The 22,801-nt window shown below is 42.8% G+C and overlaps 1 protein-coding gene across 1 annotated transcript; it reads right to left on the bottom strand.

Annotated features, from left to right (window-relative positions):
* Positions 1-5,729: 5,729 nt before the first annotated feature.
* LOC119295125 lies at positions 5,730-6,820 on the bottom strand. Its single transcript, XM_037573462.1, has 3 exons — positions 6,404-6,820; positions 6,148-6,297; positions 5,730-5,969 (listed from the first exon to the last, which is right to left on the bottom strand). Exons 1-3 carry the CDS (start codon positions 6,460-6,462, stop codon positions 5,840-5,842), a joined length of 339 nt encoding a protein of 112 aa, XP_037429359.1. The 5' UTR covers positions 6,463-6,820; the 3' UTR covers positions 5,730-5,839.
* Between the last annotated feature and the right edge of the window lie 15,981 nt (positions 6,821-22,801).

Raw genomic sequence — 22,801 nt, 5'->3', positions numbered from 1 at the left:
TGCTTGATCCCAGTGACAGAAGGGGAAACGACACGTATGTATTGTTGCCATTAAGGATAACAAGATGGGATCTATTATGGGGTCTATATCTACATAAATAGATCTTGTCTACATCATGTCATCGTTCTTATTGCATTACTCCGTTTCTCCATGAACTTAATACACTAGATGCATGCTAGATAGCGGTCGATGTGTGGAGTAATAGTATTAGATGCAGGCAGGAGTCGGTCTACTAATCTTGGACGTGATGCCTATATAATGATCATTGCCTGGGTATCGTCATGATTATTTGAAGTTCTATCAATTTTCCAACAATAATTGTTTTCCCACCATTTGCTATTTTTCTCGAGAGAAGCCACTAGTGAAACCTACGGCCCCCGGGTCTCTTTTCATCATATTTGCCTTTGCGTTCTATTTTCCTTTGCATTTATTTTCAGATCTATTAAACCAAAAATACAAAAATACCTTGATGCAATTTATTTGTTCTTCGATCTATTTATCCTATCTACCACTTTTACCTCACGTTATTTGCCTATCTTGAGGCGTCGTACCCAAAAGGGATTGACAACCCCTTTAACATGTTGGGTTGCGAGTATTTGTTATTTGTGTGCAGGTGTAGTTTACGTGGTGTGAGGAGGTTCTCCTAATGGTTCGATAACCTTGGTCTCATCACTGAGGGAAATACCTACCGTCTCTATACTGCATCATCCCTTGCTCTTTGGGGAAATACCGACGTAGTTCTAGCAGACATTAGTCCTAGGTGATTTCAATGAGGCATTACATGGGCACGAGCATGATGGGGTGGAGCAGTGAAGTCAAGCTCAAATGGATGCTTTCCGGGATGCTCTAGACACTTGTGGTCTATCAAATATTGGCTATTCTGGCATCAAATGGACATTCGAGAAGAGGGTTGCAGGAGGTACATTTACCAGGGTCAGATTGGATAGGGGCGTGGCCAACCCAACGTGGTCCATCGCCTTCCCCACTGCCATCCTTGAGCACAAGAGTATAGCTACAAGAAATCACGTACGCATCCTGGTTCAATTTTCGGACGTGCATGCATGCAACAACAAGGTCCCGCGATCGTTTAAATATGAATTGAGCTGGGAGCGGGGCCCGTCTCTAGCGTCAGTAGTGGGGGCAAATGCAATAGTGCTAGCGGTGATTCAGTTCAGTCGCTCAGCAATAAGCATGAGGAGTTGTCGGCCAATCTATCCACTTGGGATTGAATGCATTTTAGGAATGTGCAGCGCGACATGACGCGTCTGAAAAAGGAGCTACAGGAGCAGCGGGAGATCCCAAACAGATCTCGCCCCACGCATGCAGAAATAAAAAACATTAACAGGCTGACTGAATTATACCACGGGGAGGAAAATTTATGGCATCGGCGAGCGCGTATAGAGTGGTTGATGCATGGTGATAAGAACACATATTTTTTCCATCTCAGGGCTAATCATATATGAAGGAAAACTCAAATTAAATAATTAATGAGACCTGATGGATAGATGACGAAAAATGTTCTAGAGATGGAGAACATGACAACTGCTTGTTATGAATAACTCTATACTTCAGAGGGGGTTCACAGTATGGAACAGGTCCTTGATATGGTACCTAATAAAGTCACAAAGGTCATGACTGAAATGTTGAATGCTCCATATAGTCAAGTGGAGGTAAAGACTACCTTGTTCCAAATGTTCCCCATAAAAGCGTCGGGGTCGGGTGGCTACCCTGCGCACTTTTTTCAGCATCACTGGAATGTGTGTGGTGACAACGTCACCAAGGTGGTTTTGAAAATTGTAGAAGGAGCTGAGTTGGCTAAGTGCATCAATGAGACTGTTCTGGTTCTTATTCTCAAGGTAAAAAATCCAACTCTCTTGTCTCAATTTCGCCCAATTAGTCTCTGCAATGTTCTCTATAAGATAACATCAAAGGTGATCTCCAACAGAGTAAAGGTAGTTTTACCTGATATTATATCAGAGGAGCAGTCAGCTTTTGTGCCAGGTAGATTGATTACTGACAATGTCATCACAGCTTATGAGTGCTTGCATTTTATGAAGAGGAATAAGGCAAAGAAACATCAAGCATGTGGTCTTAAACTTCACATGATGAAGGCTTATGACAGAGTGGAATGGTCCTATTTGAGGGCCATAATGATTAAACTGGGGTTTACAGAGAGATTGGTGCATATTGTTATGAGTCTGGTAACCACGGTAAAATTCTGTCATGTTCAATGTTAAGAAACTCCAACAATTTAAACCATCATGAGGAATCAGATAAGGGGACTCGATATCTTCATACTTGTTCTTGTTAGCATCAGAGGGGCCATCGTGCCTTTTGAAATCTAAAAGTGAGTCATCCAATTTGCATGGTCTGCAGGTTGCTCCTTCGGCGCCACCGGTGAACCATCTCCTATTTGCTGATGACAACTTGTTGTTTTTCAAGGAAAACAGTGTGGGGGCTAACGAGGTGTACCATGTTTTGGATACCTATTGCCACGTAATAGGGCAGCGCATCAACTATTCCAAATCTTCTGTTTTTTCGGCAAGGGAGTACCTGAATCGGTGAGGCGGGAAATCAAAGATGTCTTAAATGTTCCTAGTGAAACTCTCAATGAGAAATATTTGGGGATGTCGTATGATATCAGAAGCTCAAAATATGGTGCCTTCAAATATTTATAGGATTGATTATGGAGCAAGGTCCATGGGTGGATAGAGAGCACCATGTCAACGGCTGACAAAGAAGTTCTTGTGAAATCTATTGCACACGCCATCCCAGTTTTTTCCATGTCATGCTTTAAGCTCCCAAGAGGGCTATGTGAACACCTGAACATGATGATCAGGAAATTCTGGTGGGGCAGTAAGGATGGGAAGCGCAAGCCACATTGGGTCACTTGAAAAACTATGTCATAGCCTAAAGGGATGGGGGGCTAGGATTCAAAGATCTTGAGCTTTTTTTAACCTAGCCATGCTAGCTAGACAGGCATGGCACCTACTGCAGACACTGGAGACTCTTGGTGCCCGCTTTCTCAAAAGCATCTACTACCCTAATTCAGACATACTTGAAGCTTCGCTGGGAGGGCATCCGAGTCGGGTATGGAGAGCTTTGATTGAAGAAGAGACACTCTAGAAAAGGGTTGATTAAACGCATTGGAATGGGGCTACAACCAACATTTGGAATGATAACTAGCTGCTGAGAGACGAGATGCTACGTCCATATGGTTGTATTGGGCTGAATCCACCGACTATGGAGACTGAACTCATAGTTAACATGTCGGCAACTTGGAACAGGCAGCTAGTGGAAGTGGTGTTCATGCCAATGGATGCCCATGTTATACTTGGTATACCATTATGCACCCGGAATATCCAAGACATTTGGGCATGAAATCATGAGAAGCATGGCGTTTTTCGGTGAAGTTGGCATATAAGATGCTAGTAGCAACAAAGCAGCGCAGGGAGGCATGGCTACAGGGATCAGCCAGACCATCAAGTTCCAATGCAAAAGAGGGGGCATGGAAGTCGCTATGGAAAACTAGTGTCCCAACCAAGATCAGAATGTTCTTATGGAGATTATCAAAACACTCTCTACCAAACAATGATGTAAGAGCACACAGGCATATGACTGACTACAACCAATGCAGCCTATGTGGTGTGTAGGATTCATGGTGCCACTCCCTCTTGGAATGCTCGACATCTAGGAGTGTATGGGTGTTATCAGATGAAGATTTAACACATAAAATCACAAACATAACCGAGCCTAGTGCGAAACAATGGCTATTCAACTTGATGGAAATGCTCCCGCATGACCAGCTTGTTCTTCTTGCGGTGATGTTATGGCCTACCTGGCATGCTAGGCGGAAGGCCATTCATGAGGCAGTTTTCCAAAGTCCACAGATGACCCATAGTTTTGTCACCAGATTCATAGATGACCTCAACATCATAGGTCAGAAATAGCACAACATCCCAGAAGGGGGGCATATATCATGCAACAACTCGAAGAGTTCCCAAGAGGCCCCAGGTGGGTTACCACAAGATCCATGTCGATGCTGGAGTGTTGAGCGGAAGGGGGGGAGGAGGAGCGACTGTCTGTAGGGACAGAGACGGCAACTACATTGGGATCTCGGCCCATGTCATCGAGGGAGTTCTTGACCCTGCTACCTTGGAAGTTATAGCCTGTAGAGAAGCACTTTCCCTAGTAGAAGATCTGCATATACACAACCTCATCACAACGTTAGACTACAAGCAAGTAATATCGAACATCACCAAGAATGCCAGGGGTACATACGGAGCAATCATAAGTGAGATCAAGCTCCAAGCATCAAATTTCCAATGTAATTTTCTTTTTGAAGGTCGTGCTACAAGTTATGAAGCACATAACTGAGGTAAATTTTTGCTTGAGAGGTCCTGGTCGCAATGTTTGGTATGGCCAGCCCCACGACCAACATTGTATCCCACTTCATGTGGATTTTGAAGAATACAAGCAAAAGGGCCATTGCGTTGCAACAGGAGAAAAAAATCATAATCTCTTTTGGCGATGACAACATATTCTTCACATCTCATCGCATAATTTTGAAAATTTGTTCACAAATGCAAGAAAATGTTTCTTTTTATAAATTTATTCAAAAATTGAAGCAATGTTCAAATTTTGAAAAAAAAAATATCATGGTTGTCAATTTTTTTGGTAATTCAAAGAATTATTTGGAATTTCAAGAAATGTTTTTTAGAATGCATACTATAAAATTCTAATGCACCCCGGCAGTTAATTCTTCAAAATTCACGGAGATATATAGTTACAAAGGCTCATAAGCATTACTGTTTTACTGCATACATTCGATTATTCGTGAATATTTTTCCAAATTTGGGAACATTTTTAAAAATAATGACCATTTTTTACTATTTACAAACATTTTTGAAAAATTGTGAACACTTTTTTATATTACAAACGGTTTTAAGCATTTTCTTTTGAATAGGCGAACAATTCTTGAATAGACGAACATATTTTTCAAATTGGTGGATTTTTTTTGAAAATTCACGAACATTTTCTGAATCAGCAAACATTTTATGAATCAATAAACCCTTTTGTAATTCTTGAACTGTTTTAAAAAAATTTAGGATATTTTTTTAAATGCATGAACATTTTTTGAATTAGCAAACATTTTGTTCAATTTCATTAATAATTTTTAAAACATGATTTTTTCAAAATCATAGACATTTATTGATTTTGTGAGAAAAAAAATCGAAATTGCGAACATTTTTGTTGAATATGTGAACATTTTTAGAAAAATCCCGAGTATTTTTTGAATTCACAACCATTTTATGTTTTCTTGAACATTTTATTTCAAAATTCTCAGTTTTTAAATTTCAAAAGTTTTTTGAAGTTCCAAATTATTTGAAGTATAAAAACAAAAATGAAATAGAAAAATAAAGAAAATAAAACGAAACTAAAGAAACATGCCGCACATGGGTCGGCCTGAACGGGTGAGTTGTGTCTTCTCCAGCGCGCAGGGTGCAGTATAGTAGGTCCTTATGCTTGGGCAGGCCTAGGCAGGGATTCCCTGCAGAATGTTTTTTGTCACTTATATGTGGCATTGGTGGGTAATGTTTTGTAATTTTGGAGGCAATTTTAATGACGTACTGCCATAAGCAATAACCTTTTATTATCTCTCCCTAATAATAAAGCGGTGATTACTTCTGGTCATACGTCGTCTGTGTTTTTACAGAAAAGTCCTTGTGTTTTCTGAAAATTCAACCCACAGTCCCTTTTTGAGTGAATCTGAGAAAATGTTTCGCTTTTTACAAAAAAAAAACTACATTTGTAAGAATTCAATCCGCAATCCTCTGTTTTATCTTGTCCAGGCGCTCGCTTTCCAGCAACGGCGCCGCTGTGACCCTGTCCGCCGCCGCGAGTCCTCTCCTACCTCCTTCGTTGTAACCTTCTCAATCTCCATGTCGTGATTTAGTCCCACCTCGCTCCTGTGCAACCAATTCAATCAAGTTATATACGCACGCGACTTTGCCGCATCATAAATCAAGAAGCGTAGGAGGGAAACAGAATGAAGCAATTAATCCCGCAAGAGGGAAGAGGGAGCGAAGGGAGCTCCAAATCAAACAAGCACAATCGATAGGCAATAATCACAGTTGTGGCCCAAACCAAATCTGGGAGCGGAGAAGGTCGGACGAGGGTGCAAGGTCGCAACGGCGCGCGTTGGAGGGTGCAAGGTCGCAACGGCGCGCGTTGGTCCACAGGTTCTGGCGACTTGACGCGGGCGACACAATTGTTGTGGTGGAGTTGTGTTGCTTCCTGTTTGAGAAAGAGAGAGAGAGAGAGAGAGGGGGTGAGGGGAGAGAGAGAGATGAGACTAGTGAGTAGGGATGGGAGGGAGAAGCACGGGGAGGAGTTGGCTCACCGGCGGGGTTGGAGGGAGGGGTGGGGGTTCTGCTGCTGCAAATCGAACCCCAGATCCATGCACCCCTTGAGATCCTCCACGCCATCGCCCCTCAGGCTCCTGGCACGCCCCACGCCTGAATCCCCGGCGCTGTTCAGGGCCCCTACTTCCCCGGCAAGCACGACCAGCCGCGCCCTTCATGGCCATGCTGCCTCCCAGTGCGCACTGCACCACACCTCCTCCGCCTCTGGCCCCTGAAGTGGTCGTTGAGCTTGCTGGGCTGCTCGCTCGCTCGCTCTTCTCACACGATAGCTCCGTGTCTTCCACTCTCTCTTTTTCTCTCTTTCGCTTTGTGCATATGTGTGAAGCACAGATGCAGATAGATGGGGATGAGAAAGAGAGATGGATGGATATACTTAAGCGGTGGAGGTGATCCTAAAAAAAGCGGTGGAGGCATACATGTGGTGTATGTGTAGGTCGTCCGACCGTACATGATGGGGTGGAGACGGAGTATGGACAGATGCATCAGGAGATAGTATACATGTTTTTCTTGTGTTTGATTCAAGCCTTAATAGTGCCAAATAAAACCTTGGGAATGAAATATCTCTCTCTCATAATAAAGTGGCGATTGCTTCTGGTCGTACGTCGTCGGTGTTTTTACAGAAAAGTCCTTATGCTTTCTGAAAATTGGACCCACAGTCCCCTTTTTTAGTGAATCTGAGAAAAGGTTTCGCTTTTTACCCAAACAACCTACATTTCTAAGAATTCAATCCGGGATCCTCTCTTTTATCTTATCCAGACACTCGCTTTCCAGCCACGGCGCCACTGTGACCCTGTCCGCCACCGCGAGTCCTTGACGACCTCCTCCTCCGTAACCTTCTCAAGCTCCTTGTCATGATTTAGTCCCACCTGGCTCCTCTGCAACCAATTCAATCAAGTTATATACGCACACGACTTTGCCTCATCAGAGGTCAAGAAGCATAGGAGGGAAACAAAATGAAGCAATTAATCCCTCGAGAGGGAAGAGGAAGCGAAGGAAACTCCGAACCAGACAAGCACAATCGACGGGTAACAACCACAGTTGTGGCCCAAACCAAATCTAGGAGCAGAGAAGGTCGGACGAGGGTGCAAGGTCACAACGGCGCGCGTTGGTGCACAGGTTCTGGCGACTTGACGAGGGCGACACAATTGTTGTGGTGGAGTTGTGTTGCTTCCTGTTCGAGAGAGAAGAGACAAGGTGAGGATAGAGAGGGGAGACAAGTTGGTAGGGATGGAAGGGAGAAGTGCAGTGGGGAGTTGGCTCACTGGCGGGGTTGGGGGTGGGGGTTCTGCTGCTGCTGCTGCTGCAAATCGAACCCCATATCCACGCACCCCTTGAGCTCCTCCAAGTCATCACCCGTCAAGCTCTTGGCAAGCCTGCCTAAATCCCCGTCCACGCCCCTCCATGACCACGCTGCCTCCCACTGCGCACCGCACCACACCTCCTCCGCTTCTAGCCCCTGCGGCGGTCGTTGAGCTTGCTCGGCTGCTCGCTCGCTCTTCTCACGTGATAGCTACGTGTCTTCCACTCTCTTTGCCGCTTTGCGCATATGGGTGAAGCACAGATGTAGATAGATGGGGATGAGAAAGAGAGATGGATGGATATGCTTAAACGGCGGAGGTGATTCTCAAAAAAAGCGGTGGAGGCGTACATGTGGTTGATACATCTCCAACGTATCTATAATTTATGAAGTATTCATGCCATGTTTGCAATAGTTTTATATGATTTTGTTATGATTTGATTAGAACTAACCCGGACTGACGCTGTTTTCAGCACAACTACCATGGTGTTGTTTTTGTGCAGAAATAAAAGTTCTCGGAATGCGTTGAAAATCAACGGGGAATTTATTTGGAAAATATAAAAAATACTAGAACAAAGAGTTACTGGAGGGGAGTCCCGTGGGCCCCACGAGGGTGGAGGGCGCGCCCCCCACTAGGGCGCGCCCCTGTGCCTCATGGACTCTCCGTGGGTCCCCCTGACTTGTTCTCGACGCCAATCTCTCCTATAAATACCCAAACCTCCAGAAGATAACCCAGATCAAAAGTTTCGTTGCCGCAAGCCTCTGTAGCCACGAGAAATCAATCTAGGCCCTCTCTGGCACCCTGCCGGAGGGGCCATCATCACCGGAGGCCATGGGGAAGAATCCCGAAGGGGCGATCATTGCCATGAAGGCCAAGATCCAGAGGGAGAACCTCTCCCCATCCAGGGGGAGGCCATGGGGGAGGAAGCACAAGGGGGGCAACTCTCCTCCTCTCTCAGTGGCGCCGAAGTGCCATCGAGAGGGGAATCATCGCCGCAGTGATCGTCTTCATCAGCATCACCATCATCATCGCCATCCTCATCTCTTTTACGCGGTCCACTCTCCCGCACCCCGCTGTAATCCCTACTTGAACATGGTGCTTTATGCCATGTATTATGATTCAATGATGTGTTGCCATCCTATGATGTCTTGAGTAGATATCCTTTGTCTTTGGGTTGATTGATGATCTAAATTGGTAAGAGTTGTATGTTTTATTTTGGTGTTGTCCTATTGTGCCCTCCGTGTCGCACAAGCGTGAGGGATTGCCGTTGTAGGGTGTTGCAATACGTTCATGATTCGCTTATAGTGGGTCACTTGAGTGATAGAAGCATAAGCCCGAGTAAGGGGGTTGTTGCGTATGGGATAAAGGGGACTTGATATGTTAATGCTATGGTTGGGTTTTACCTTAATGATCTTTAGTAGTTGCGGATGCTTGCTAGAGTTACAATCATAAGTGCATATGATCCAAGAATATAAAGTATGTTAGCTTATACCTCTCCCTCATATGAAATTGCACTCACAACTACCGATCTTGTTAACAATTGCCTAGGACAATTCCGCACACCGACCCATCATTATTCCACACTCGCTATTTATGACACTTAAGTAATATATTCTAACTCCATGATAACATCACCTACTTTTATATTTTATCTCTCTGATATCATGCAAAGTTATCCTCTTCATACCCACAACGTAGTTTTATTTCTCGTTTCTAGTTGGAAGCAAATGTTTGGTGTATGTAGAGTCGTACCAATGGCAGATAGGACTTGAGAGAATATTGATCTTGCCTTTAGCTCCTTGTGGGTTCGACACTCCATACTTATCACTTCCACCATTGTGAATTGCTACGATGATTCCCTGCACTTGGGGATTATCAAGCTCTTTTCTCGCACCGTTGTCGGGGAGCAATAGCGTGTGGTTGATATTCTCGTGTGTGCTTGTTTGCTTTCTTCACTAAGTAGATTTTTGTTTTACCTTTTTGTTTTTGTTTTGCTTAGTTGTGGGTGAAACATACAAAAAAAATCAAAAAATGAAAATAAAAAAAGATTCACTTGCCTCATATGTCTAATTTTTTTTCAAAAAGAGAAGTGATTGAAAAGTTATGCATTGGAGAAGTGAGGGTCGACCTTGAACACTTGTGTTCATGCTCATGGAAACAATGTAGAATTTTTCATGGAAGTTTCTCTAAAAATAATTATCCCATTGTATATATCCATTGTATTATAAAAACAATGTGCCAAGCTTTGGTTTTAGGATGATTAGAGTGCTTGTTTACTATGTGCAGTACAAAAACAGAAACTTTGGCTGTAGCGCGTGAATTTAGATTTTTTACTGGAAAGTCAAATGAGTCTGAAATTTTTTGCACATTACTTCTGTACAATTTTTTTAAATTGCCATATATTTTTAAGAATTTTTGGAGTTACAAAAGTATACTAAATTTCCAGATTACTACAGGCTATCATGATTTTGATAGATTCTGTTTTCTATGTGTTGTTCGCTTATTTTGACGAATCTATGGGTATTATCGAGGGGTATGAACCATGATGAAGTTGGAATGCAGTAGATATGGTGCCGGTATGAAATTGGAATGAGTTTGCAACAGTACCTAAAGGTAGTGATTTGCTTTATTATACTAACGGATCTCACAAAGTTTTTGTTAAGTTTTGTGTGGATGAAGTGTTCGAAAAACGAGAAGTTACTGATGTGAGAAGAATAAAGAGAGGCAAGAGTTCAAGCTTGGGGATGCCCAAGGCACCCCAAGTAAATACTTGAAGGATACTCAAGCATTTAATCTTGGGGATGCCCCGGTTGGCATCCCATCTTTCTTCTTCAACAATTATCGGTATACCTGGGTTTTTGTTTTGTTCACATAATTTGTGTCCTTCGTGTTTTTCCTTTTTTTAGGAACCATGCTAGTATGAGATAGCCCTTCATTGATTTATAGAATGCTTTACGTGCTTCACTTATATCTTTTGAGTATGATCATATAGAATGCTCTTTGTGCTTCACTTAAATCTTTTGAGTATGGTTTTATAGAATGCTTCATGTGCTTCACTTATATATTTTGAGCTTCGATATTAGTTAGTCTATATTAATTGTAGAATGCTCCATGAACTTCACTTATATCTTTTGGAGTATGAATAATACTATCATCGAAAGTGGGTTTGGAAGAGTGTCAACTTTAGGAATTAGTGATCCCACTATTTTGGAGGGTGTTGAATCTTAGTGTGATATTTATGAAAGTGGATTTGGAGAGGTCTTGACTTTAGTTAGTAATGATTCCACTATTTCGGAAGAGACTCCAATTGATTATGAGAACAAAGTTGCTACCTATGATTGTTATTGTGATGACACATATGCTATACGGGAATATGCCATGAAACTTGTCATCATCATTTTAATTTTCAATTGGATTGTGCCTCACATGGCAGTTATTTTGTCGAGTTTGCTCCCACTATTCCGAATGAGAAGAATTTTGCTTATGTGGAGAGTAGTAAAATTTTTATGCTTGTAGATCATGAAAAGAATGCTTTATGTAATGATTATTGTTGAATTCATTTATTATGCTACTGAAAATTATTACGAGGGAGGAATATATGCTTGTAGGAGTTGCAATAATATCAAGTTTCCTCTTTATGTGCTTAAAGTTTTGAAGTTATACTTGTTTTGCCTTCCTATGCTAGTTGATCCTTGTTCCTATAAACTGTGTGCTCACAAAATCCCTAGGCATAGGAAGTGGGTTAGGTTTAAATGTGCTAGACATATTCTTCATGATGCTCTCTTTGTGTCTCAATTCTTATCTTTTATGTGAGCATCATTGAAATCATCATGCCTAGCTAAAAGGCATTAAAGAAAAGTGTTTGTTGGGAACAACCCAATATTTACCCTTACTATTTTTATGTGTTCACATGATTAAGCTACTGTAGTAATCATGTATTATAGCTTTTGTTTCAATAAAGTGCCAAGTAAGACCTTTGGGAAGACTTGGGTGAAAGTTAATGTGATCTTGCTGTAAAAAACTGAAACTTTGTGCTCACAAGATTAGTTGTCATTTTTTACAGAAGAGTGTTTTTGAGTTGATTATTTTTGCATAGAATTAATAGAAAATTTCCTCGCGCCCACCAATTTATTTCATAATTTTTGGAGTAGCAGAAGTATGATTGTTGTTCATATCATTACAGAATGTTCTGTTTCTGACAGATTCTGTTTTCATTGCATAGTTTGCTTGTTTTCTAGCTTCTATGGCTTATATTTCTCAATATAAATTGTAGAAATGATATGGTACAGTAGGAATTGTGTGAGAACAATTATGAATCTTGTTTTTGACAGTACCAAAGTGAATGGTTTACTCTTTATCATACTAACCCATCTCACGAAGTTCCGTTAAGTTTTGTGTGATTGAAGTTTTCAAGCTTTGCGTGAGATATCGATATGAGGAGAATAAAGAGTGGAAATACCCTAAGCTTGGGGATGCCCAAGGCACCCCAAGGTAATATTCAAGGAAGACTCAAGCGCCTAAGCTTGGGGATGCCCCAGAAGGCATCCCCTCTTTCGTCTTCAAAACTACCAGTATACCTTACTCGGAGCTATATTTTTACTTGTCACATGATATGTGTTTTGCTTGGAGGGTATTTTCAATTTACTTGCTATTTGAATAAAATCATTGGATATGAAATCTTGAATGAAAAATAATCCTCCCATGGCTAGTTAATTATTTGACTACTCAGTGTTCTTCACTTATATCTTTTTGGAGTAGTTTGTCATTTACTCACGTGTTTCACGTATATCCTATGAGTAAATGGTTGAATGAATTAAATATCATAAATCTGAATTTATATATATGTTTCATATGCTTATAACATGGGGAGTAATGACTTCACACATAATAAGTATAGGTAGTAAACTTATTGAAAGTTAGCAAACGCAGAATTGGTCACTTGAATAATTCATGAAAGAATATTGAAGGAAGAGAGATTTCACATATAAATATACTATCTTGGACATCTTTTGTAATTGTGAGCACTCACTAAAATATGACATGCTAAAAGGTTGATGTTGGACAAGGAAGACAACTTAATGAGTTATGTTTTCCTATATCCGAAACATTATATTGTCTTGGATCATCCAACATGTTGAGCTTGCCTTTCCCTCTTATGCTAGCCAAATTCTTTGCACCAAGTAGAGATACTACTTGTGCTTTCAAACATTCCTTAACCCAGTTTTGCCATGAGAGTCCACCATACCTACCTATGGATTGAGTAAGATCCTTCAAGTAAGTTGTCATCGGTGCATGCAATAAAAATTGCTCCCTAAATATGTATCATATATTAGTGTGAAGAAAATAAGCTTTATACGAAATTGTGATAGGGAAAAAATAAAAGCAACAGACTGCATAATAAAGGTCTTTATCACAAGCGGCAATATAAAGTGATGTTCTTTTTCATTAAGATTTTGTGCATCCAACCATAAAAGTGCATGACAACCTCTGCTTCCCTCTGCTAAGGGCCTATCTTTTACTTTTACCTTCTACCCTTATACAAGAGTCATGGTGATCATCACCTTTCCTTTTTACACTTTTTCCTTTGGCAAGCACTTTGTGTTGGAGCGATCCATATATATATATATATATATATATATATATATATATATATATATATCCACTTGGATGTAGGTTTTCATAAATTATTATTGTTGACATTACCCTTGAGGTAAAAGGTTAGGAGGCGAAACTATAAGCCCCTATATTTCTCTATGTCCGATTGAAACTTTGAACCCATAAATATCACATGAGTGTTAGCAATTGTGAAAGATTAAATGATAGTTGAGTATGTGGAGTTTGCTGAATCAAAGCTCTTACATAGACCCTTCCCAAAGAAAAGATGAATTGCGATTGTTTGATGACTAAGAGCATGGTTTGTTGGCTTTCAAGAAATTTTATGATCTATACTTTAACATGTGAATAGCTTGTTACTTGATCATGAGAAGTTTTATGAGGTAAGCTATTGTTATGATATATAATGATGCTAGAAAAAGTTATTGAAACTATCATTGATCAAACTTAAGCACTTGCTAGCATTCACACTTCATAAATTATTTCTTTTATCATTTACCTACTCGAGGACGAGCAGGAATTCAGCTTAGGGATGCTGATACATCTCCAACGTATTTATAATTTATGAAGTATTCATGCCATGTTCACAATAATTTTGGTATGATTTGATTAGAACTAACCCGGACTGGCTCTGTTTTCAGCAGAACTACCGTGGTGTTGTTTTTGTGCAGAAATAAAAGTTCTCAGAATGCGCTGAAAATCAACGGAGAATTTTTCTGGAAAATGTAAAAAATACTGGAACAAAAAGTTACTGGAGGGGAGTCCCGTGGGCCCCACGAGGGTGGAGGGCGCCCCTCTAGGGCGCGCCCCTGTGCCTCGTGGACTCTCCGTGGGGGCGCCTGACTTGTTCTCGACGCCAATCTCTCCTATCAATACCCAAACCTCTAGAACATAACCCAGATCGGAAGTTCTGCCGCCACAATCCTCTTTAGCCACAAGAAATCAATCTAGGCCCTCTCTGGCACCCTGCCGGAGGGGGCCATCATTAGCGGAGGGCATGGGGAAGGATCCCGGAGGGGCCATCATCGCCATGAAGGCCAAGATCCAGAGGGAGAACCTCTCCCCATCCAGGGGGGGCATGGGGGAGGAAGCACAAGGGGGAGAACCTCTCCTCCTCTCTCTCGGTGGCGCTGGAGTGCTATCGGGAGGGGAATCATCACGGCGGTGATCGTCTTCATCAACATCACCATCCTCATCTCTTTTACGCGGTCCACTCTCCCGCATCCCGCTGTAATCCCTATTTGAACATGGTGATTTATGCCACATATTATGATCCAATGATGTGTTTCCATCATGTGATGTTTTGAGTAGATATCCTTTGTTTTTGGGGTTGATTGATCATCTAAATTGGTATGAGTTGTATGTTTTATTTTGGTGTTGTCCTATTGTGCCCTCCGTGTCGCGCAAGCATGAGGGATTGCCGCTGTAGGGTGTTGCAATACGTTCATGATTCGCTTATAGTGGGTTGCTTGAGTGACAGAAGCATAAACCCGAGTAAGGGGATTGTTGCATATGGGATAAAGGGGACTTGATATGTTAATGTTATGGTTGGGTTTTACCTTAATGATCTTTAGTAGTTGCGGATGCTTGATAGAGTTCCAATCATAAGTGCATATGATCCAAGAAGAGAAAGTATGTTAGCTTATGCCTCTCCCTCATATGAAATTGCAGTGACGACTACCGATCTTGTTAAAAATTGACTAGGACAATTCCGCACACCGACCCATCATTATTCCACACTCGCTATTTATAATACTTAAAGTAATATATTCTAACTCTGTGATAACAACACCTACTTTTATATTTTAGCTCTCTGATATCATGCAAAGTTATCCTCTTCATACCCACAACGTAGTTTTATTTCTCGTTTCTAGTTGGAAGCAAACGTTCAGTATACGTAGAGTCGTATTAGTGGCAGATAGGACTTGAGAGAATATTGATCTTGCCTTTTACTCCTTGTGGGTTCGACACTCCATACTTATCACTTCCACCTTTGGGAATTGCTACGATGATTCCCTGCACTTGGGGATTATCAGTGGTGTATGTGTGGGACGTCTGACCACACGTGATGGGGTGGAGACGAAGTATGGACAGATGCATCAAGAGATAGTATAAATATTTTTCTTGCGTTTGAGCCAACCATCAATAGTGCAAAATAAAACCTTGGGAATGTAATATCTCTCCCTAACAATAAAGCGGCCATTGCTTCTCGTCGTACGCCATCGACATTTTTACAGAAAAATCCTCGTGCTTTCTGAAAATTCAACCAACAGTCCCTTTTTGAGTGAATCTGAGAAAACTTTTCATTTTTTCAAAAAAAAAACTACATTTGTAAGAATTCAATCTGCGATCCTTTGTTTTATCTTATCCAAACGCTCGCTTTCCAGCCGCGGCGCCGCTGTGTCCCTGTCCTCCGCCGCGAGTCCTCTCTGGCCTCCTCCGCCGTAACCTTCTCATTATCCCTGTCGTGATTTAGTCCCACCTCGCTCCTCTGCAACAAATTCAATCAAGTTATATACGTAGGCGACTTCGCCGCATCAGAAATCAAGAAGCATAGGAGGGAAACAGAATGAAGCAATTAATCCCGCAAGAGGGAAGAGGGAGCGAAGGGAACTCTGAACCAAACAAGCACAATCGACAGGCAACAACCATGGTTGTGGCCCAAACAAAATCTGGGAGAAGAGGAGGTCGGATGAGGGTGCAAGGTCAGAACAGCGCGCGTTGGTGCGTAGGTTCCGGCGACTTGATGCCGACGACACAATTGTTGTGGTGTATTTGTGCTGCTTCCTGTTCGAGAGAGAAGAGAGGGAGTGAGGAGAGAGAGAGAGATAGGAGACCAGTGGGTCGGGATGGGAGGGAGAAGCGCGGGGAGGACTTGGCTCACCGGCGGGGGTGGGGCGATGGGGGTTTCTGCTGCTGCTGCAAATCATACCCCAGATCCACGCACCCTTGAGCTCCTCCGGGTCATCGTCCGTTAGGCTCCTGGCATGCCCCACGCATGCCTAAATCCCCGGCGCCGTCCAGGGCCATCTTCCTTGCGAGCTCCACCGGTCGCGCCCCTCCATGGCCACGCTGCCTCCCACTGTGCACCACACCACACCTCCTCCGCCTCTGGCCCCTGTGGTGGTCGTTGAGCTTGCTGGGCTGCTCGCTCGCTCTTCTCACGTGGTAGCTCCATGTCTTCCGCTCTCTCTTTCTCTCTGTCGCTTTGCGCATATGGGTGAAGCACATATGCAGATAGATGGGGATGAGAGAGAGAAATGGATGGATAAGCTTAAGCGGTGGAGGCATACACGTGGTGTACGTGTAGGCCGTCCATGTTGGAAATATGCCCTAGAGGCAATAATAAATTAGTTATTATTATATTTCCTTGTTCATGATAATCGTTTATTATCCATGCTATAATTGTATTGATAGGAAACTGAGATACATGTGTGGATGCATAGACAACACCATGTCCCTAGTAAGCCTCTAGTTGACTAGCTCGTTGATTAACAGATGGTTACGGTTTCCTGACCATGGACATTGGATGTCGTTGATAACGGGATCACATCATTAGGAGAATGATGTGATGGACAAGACCCAATCCTAAGCCTAGCACAAAGATCGTAGTTCGTATGCTAAAGCTTTTCTAATGTCAAGTATCATTTCCTTAGACCATGAGATTGTGCAACTCCCGGATACCGTAGGAATGCTTTGGGTGTACCAAACGTCACAACGTAACTGAGTGGCTATAAAGGTGCACTACAGGTATCTCCGAAAGTGTCACTCCGGTTAATGGAGAAGTATCTCTGGGCCCACTCGATAAGACATCATCATAATGTGCACAATGTGACCAAGGGGTTGATCACAGGATGATGTGTTACGGAACGAGTAAAGAGACTTGCCGGTAACGAGATTGAACAAGGTATCGGTATACCGACGATCGAATCTCGGGCAAGTACAATACCGTTAGACAAAGGGAATTGTATACGGGATCGATTGAGTCCTTGACATCGTGGTTCATCCGATGAGATCATCGTGGAACATGTGGGAACCAACATTGGTATCCCGATCCTGCTGTTGGTTATTGACCGGAGAACGTCTCGGTCATGTCTGCATGGTTCCCGAACCCGTAGGGTCTACACACTTAAGGTTCGATGACGCTAGGGTTATAAAGGAAGTTTGTATGTGGTTACCGAATGTTGTTCGGAGTCCCGGATGAGATCCCGGACATCACGAGGAGTTCCGAAATGGTCCGGAGGTAAAGATTTATATATGGGAAGTCCTGTTTTGGTCACTGGAAAAGTTTCGGGTTTTATCGGTAACGTACCGGGACCACCGGGAGGGTCCCGTGGGTCCACCAAGTGGGGCCACCGGCCCCGGAGGGCTGCATGGGCCAAGTGTGGGAGGGGACCAGCCCCAGGTAGGCTGGTGCGCCCCCCCCCCCCCACAAAGGCCCAAGGCGCCTAGGGTTTGGGGGAGGGGGCAAACCCACCTAACTTGGGGGGCAAGTTTCCCCTCTCCCCCCCTTGGCCGCACCCTAGATGGGATTGGGGACAGCCGCACCCCTTGGGGTGGAAACCCTAGAGGGGGCGCACCCCCCTCCCTCTCCCCTATATATAGTTGAGGTCTTGAGGGCTGCAATGATATGAGTTTTGACCTCCTCTTGGCGCAGCTCTACCTCTCTCCCTTCTCCTCTCCCGCGGTGCTTGGCGAAGCCCTGCAGGATTGCCACGCTCCTCCACCACCACCACGCCGTTGTGCTGCTGCTGGACGGAGTCTTCCTCAACCTCTCCCTCTCTCCTTGCTGGATCAAGGCGTGGGAGAGGTCATCGGGCTGTACGTGTGTTGAACGCGGAGGTGCCGTCCGTGCGGCACTAGGATCTCCGGTGATTTGGATCACGACGAGTACGACTCCTTCAACCCCGTTCTCTTGAACGCTTCCGCATAGCGATCTACAAGGGTATGTAGATACACTCTCCTTCCCCTCGTTGCTGGTTTCTCCATAGATAGATCTTGGTGACACGTAGGAAAATTTTGAATTTCTGCTACGTTCCCCAACAGTGGTATCAGAGCTGGGTCTATTGCGTAGATTCTTTGCACGAGTAGAACACAAAGTAGTTGTGGGCGTTGATTTTGTTCAATATGCTTACCGTTACTAGTCCAATCTTGTTTCGACGGTATTGTGGGATGAAGCGGCCCGGACCGACCTTACACGTACTCTTACGTGAGACAGGTTCCACTGACTGACATGCACTTGGTGCATAAGGTGGCTAGCAGGTGCCAGTCTCTCCCACTTCAGTCGGAACGGATTCGATGAAAAGGGTCCTTATGAAGGGTAAATAGCAATTGACATATCACATTGTGGTTTTGCGTAGGTAAGAAACGTTCTTGCTAGAAACCCATAGCAGCCACGTAAAACATGCAAACAACAATTAGAGGACGTCTAACTTGTTTTTGCAGGGTATGCTATGTGATGTGATATGGCCAAGAAGAATGTGATGTATGAGATTGATCATGTTCTTGTAATAGGAATCACGACTTGCATGTCGATGAGTATGACAACCGGCAGGAGCCATAGGAGTTGTCTTTATTTATTGTATGAGCTGCGTGTCATTGAACAACGCCATGTAATTACTTTACTTTATTGCTAACCGTTAGCCATAGTAGTAGAAGTAATAGTTGGCGAGACAACTTCATGAAGACACGATGATGGAGATTATGATGATGGAGATCATGATGATGGAGATCATGGTGTCATGCCGGTGACGATGATGATCATGGAGCCCTGAAGATGGAGATCAAAAGGAGCAAAATGATATTGGCCATATCATGCCACTATTTGATTGCATGTGATGTTTATCATGTTTATGCATCTTATTTTCTTAGAACGACGGTAGTAAATAAGATGATCCCTTATTAAAATTTCAAGAAAGTGTTCCCCCTAACTGTGCACCGTTGCGAAAGTTCGTCGTTTCGAAGCACCACGTGATGATCGGGTGTGATAGATTCTTACGTTCACATACAACGGGTGTAAGCCAGATTTACACATGCGAAACACTTAGGTTAACTTGACGAGCCTAGCATGTACAGACATGGCCTCGGAACACAAGAGACCGAAAGGTCGAGCATGAGTTGTATAGTAGATACGATCAACATGAAGATGTTCACCCATGATGACTAGTCCGTCTCACGTGATGATCGGACACGGCCTAGTTGACTCGGATCATGTAATCACTTAGATGACTAGAGGGATGTCTATCTGAGTGGGAGTTCATGAGATGAACTTAATTATCCTGAACATAGTCAAAAGCCCTTTGCAAATTATGTCATAGCTCGCGCTTTAGTTCCACTGTTTTAGATATGTTCCTAGAGTAAATATAGTTGAAAGTTGACAGTAGCGATTATGCGGACAATAGAAAGCTTATGTCCTTAATGCACCGCTCAGTGTGCTGAACCTCGAACGTCGTCTGTGGATGTTGCGAACATCGGACATACATGTTTTGATAACTACGTGATAGTTCAGTTAAACGGTTTAGAGTTGAGGCACCAAAGACATTTTTGAAATGTCGCAGAACATATGAGATGTTCAAGAGCTGAAATTGGGATTTCATGCTCGTGCCCACGTCAAGAGGTAGGAGACCTCCGACGATTTTCTTAGCCTGCAAACTAAGGGAGAAAAGCTCAATCGTTGAGCTTGTGCTCAGATTGTCTGAGTGCAATAATCACTTGAATCGAGTGGGAGTTGATCTTCCAGATGAGATAGTGATGTTTCTCCAAAGTCATTGCCACCAAGCTGCTAGAGCTTCGTGATGAACTATAACATATCAGGGATAGATATGATGATCCTTGAGGTATTCGTGATGTTTGACACCGCGAATGTGGAAATCAAGAAGGAGCATCAATTGTTGATGGTTAGTGAAACCACTAGTTTCAAGAAGGGCTAGGGCAAGAAGGGGTACTTCACGAAACGGCAAATCAGTTGTTGCTCCAGTAAAGAAACCCAAGGTTGAACCCAAACCCGAGACTAAGTGCTTCTATGATGAGAGGAACGGACACTGAAGCAGAACCACCCTAGATACTTGGTAGATAAGAAGGCAGGCAAGGTCGATAGAAGTATATTGGATATACATTACGTTAATGTGTACTTTGCTAGTACTCCTAGTAGCACCAGGGTATTAGATACCGGTTCGGTTGCTAAGTGTTAGTAACTCAAAATAAAAGCTACGGAATAAACGGAGACTAGCTAAAGGTGAGCTGACGATATGTGTTGGAAGTGTTTCCAAGGTTGATGTGATCAAGCATCGCACGCTCCCTCTACCATCGGGATTGATGTTAAACCTAAATAATTGTTATTTGGTGTTTGCGTTGAGCATAGACATGATTGGATTATGTCTATCGCAATACGGTTATTCATTTAAGGAGAATAATGGTTACTCTATTTATTTGAATAATACCTTCAATGGTCTTGCACCTAAAGGAATGGTTTATTGAATCTCGATCGCAGTGATACACATTTTCATGCCAAAAGATAGTAATGATAGTACCACTTGCTTGTGGCACTGCCATGTAAGTCATATTGGTATAAAACGCATGAAGAAGCTCCATATTGATGGATCTTTGGACTCACTCATTTTTGAAAAGTTTGAGACATGCGAACCATGTCTATTGGTGTATACGCATGAAGAAACTCCATGCAGATGGATCGTTTGGACTCACCTGATTTTGAATCACTTGAGATATGCAAATCATACCACATGGGCAAGATGACTGAAAAGCCTCGTTTTTCAGTAAGATGGAACAAGATAGCAACTTGTTGGAAGTAACACATTCTGATGTGTGCAGTCCAATGAGTGCTGAGGCATGCAGTGAATATCGTTATGTTCTTACTTCACAAATGATTCGAGTAGATGTTGAGTACATTTACTTGATGAAACACAAGTCTGAATTATTGAATGGTTCAAGTAATTTCAGAGTGAAGTTGAAGATCATCGTGACAGGAGGATAAAATGTCTATGATATGATCATAGAGATGAGTATCTGAGTTACGAGCTTTGGCACGCAGTAAAGACATTGTGGAAATTGTTTCACAATTAATATCGCCTGGAACACCATAGTGTGATGGTGTGTCCGAACATCATAGTTGCACCCTATTGGATATGGTGCGTACCATGATGTCTCTTATCGAATTACCACTATTGTTCATGGGTTAGGCATTAGAGACAACCGCACTCACTTTAATAGGGCACCACGTAATTCTGTTGAGACGACACCGTTTGAACTATGGTTTGGAGAAACCTAAGTTGTCGTTTCTTGAAAGTTTGGGGCTGCGACGCTTATGTGAAAGAGTTTCATCGTGATAAAGCTCGAACCCAAAAACGGATAAATACATCTTCATAGGATACCCAAAATGGTTGGGTATACCTCCTATCTCAGATCCGGAAGCAAAAGTAGTTGTTTATAGAAACGGGTCCTTTCTCGAGGAAAAGTTTCTCTCGAAAGAATTGAGTGGGAGGATGGTGGAGACTTGATGAGGTTAATGAACCATCACTTCAACCGGTGTGTAGCAGGGCACAGGAAGTTGTTCCTGTGGCACCTACACCAATTGAAGTAGAAGCTTATGATAGTGATCATGAAACTTCGGATCAAGTCACTACCAAACCTCGTAGGTCGACAAGGATGCATACTACTTCAGAAGTGATACGCAATCCTGTCCTAGAGGTCATGTTATTGGACAACAATGAACCTACGAGCTATGGAGAAGCGATGGTGGGCCCGGATTCCGACGAATGGCTCGAGGCCATAAAATCCGAGAGAGGATCCATGTATGAAAACAAAGTATAGACTTTGGAAGAAATACTTGATGGTCGTAAGGCCGTTGGGTACAGATGGATTTTAAAAGAAAGAAAGACAATGATGGTAAGTATCACCATTAAGAAAGCTCGACTTGCCGTTAAGATGTTTCCCGACAAGTTCAAGGAGTTGACTACGATGAGACTTTCTCACTCGTAGCGATGCTAAGAGTCTGTTGGAATTGGATTAGCAGTTACTGCATCATTTATGAAATCTTGCATATAGGATGTCAAAACATTGTTTCCTTGATAGTTTTCTTGAGGAAAGGTTGTATGTGATACAACCAGAAGGTTTTTGACGATCCTGAAAGACGCTAACAAGTATGCAAAGCTCCAGCAATCCTTCTAAGGGCTGGAGTAAGCCTCTCGAAGTTGGAATGTACGCTTTGATGAGATGATCAAAGATTTTGGGTCTATACAAAGTTTATGAGAAACTTGTATTTCCAAAGAAGTGAGTGGGAGCACTATAGAATTTCTGATAAGTATATGTTGTTGACATATTGTTGATCAGAAATGATGTAGAATTTCTGGAAAGCATATAGGGTTATTTGAAAAGTGTTTTTCAATGGAAGACCTGGATTAGGCTACTTGAACATTGAGCATCAAGATCTATGAGGATAGATCAAAAACG

Source organism: Triticum dicoccoides, chromosome 4B (genome assembly GCF_002162155.2).
Source record: "Triticum dicoccoides isolate Atlit2015 ecotype Zavitan chromosome 4B, WEW_v2.0, whole genome shotgun sequence".
NCBI lineage: Eukaryota > Viridiplantae > Streptophyta > Magnoliopsida > Poales > Poaceae > Triticum > Triticum dicoccoides.
The sequence above is the reverse complement of the archived record's forward strand: the minus strand, read 5'-3'. Positions and strand labels throughout refer to the sequence as shown.

Coding starts and splice junctions, on each gene's coding strand:
- LOC119295125 (XM_037573462.1), bottom strand. CDS start 6,462: ATGGATCTGGGGTTCGATTTGCAGCAGCAGAACCCCCACCCCTCCCTC. Junction 6,298..6,403: donor CCCTCCCTCCAACCCCGCCG/GTGAGCCAACTC, acceptor TTTCTCAAACAG/GAAGCAACACAACTCCACCA. Junction 5,970..6,147: donor CTTCTCCGCTCCCAGATTTG/GTTTGGGCCACA, acceptor TTGGTTGCACAG/GAGCGAGGTGGGACTAAATC.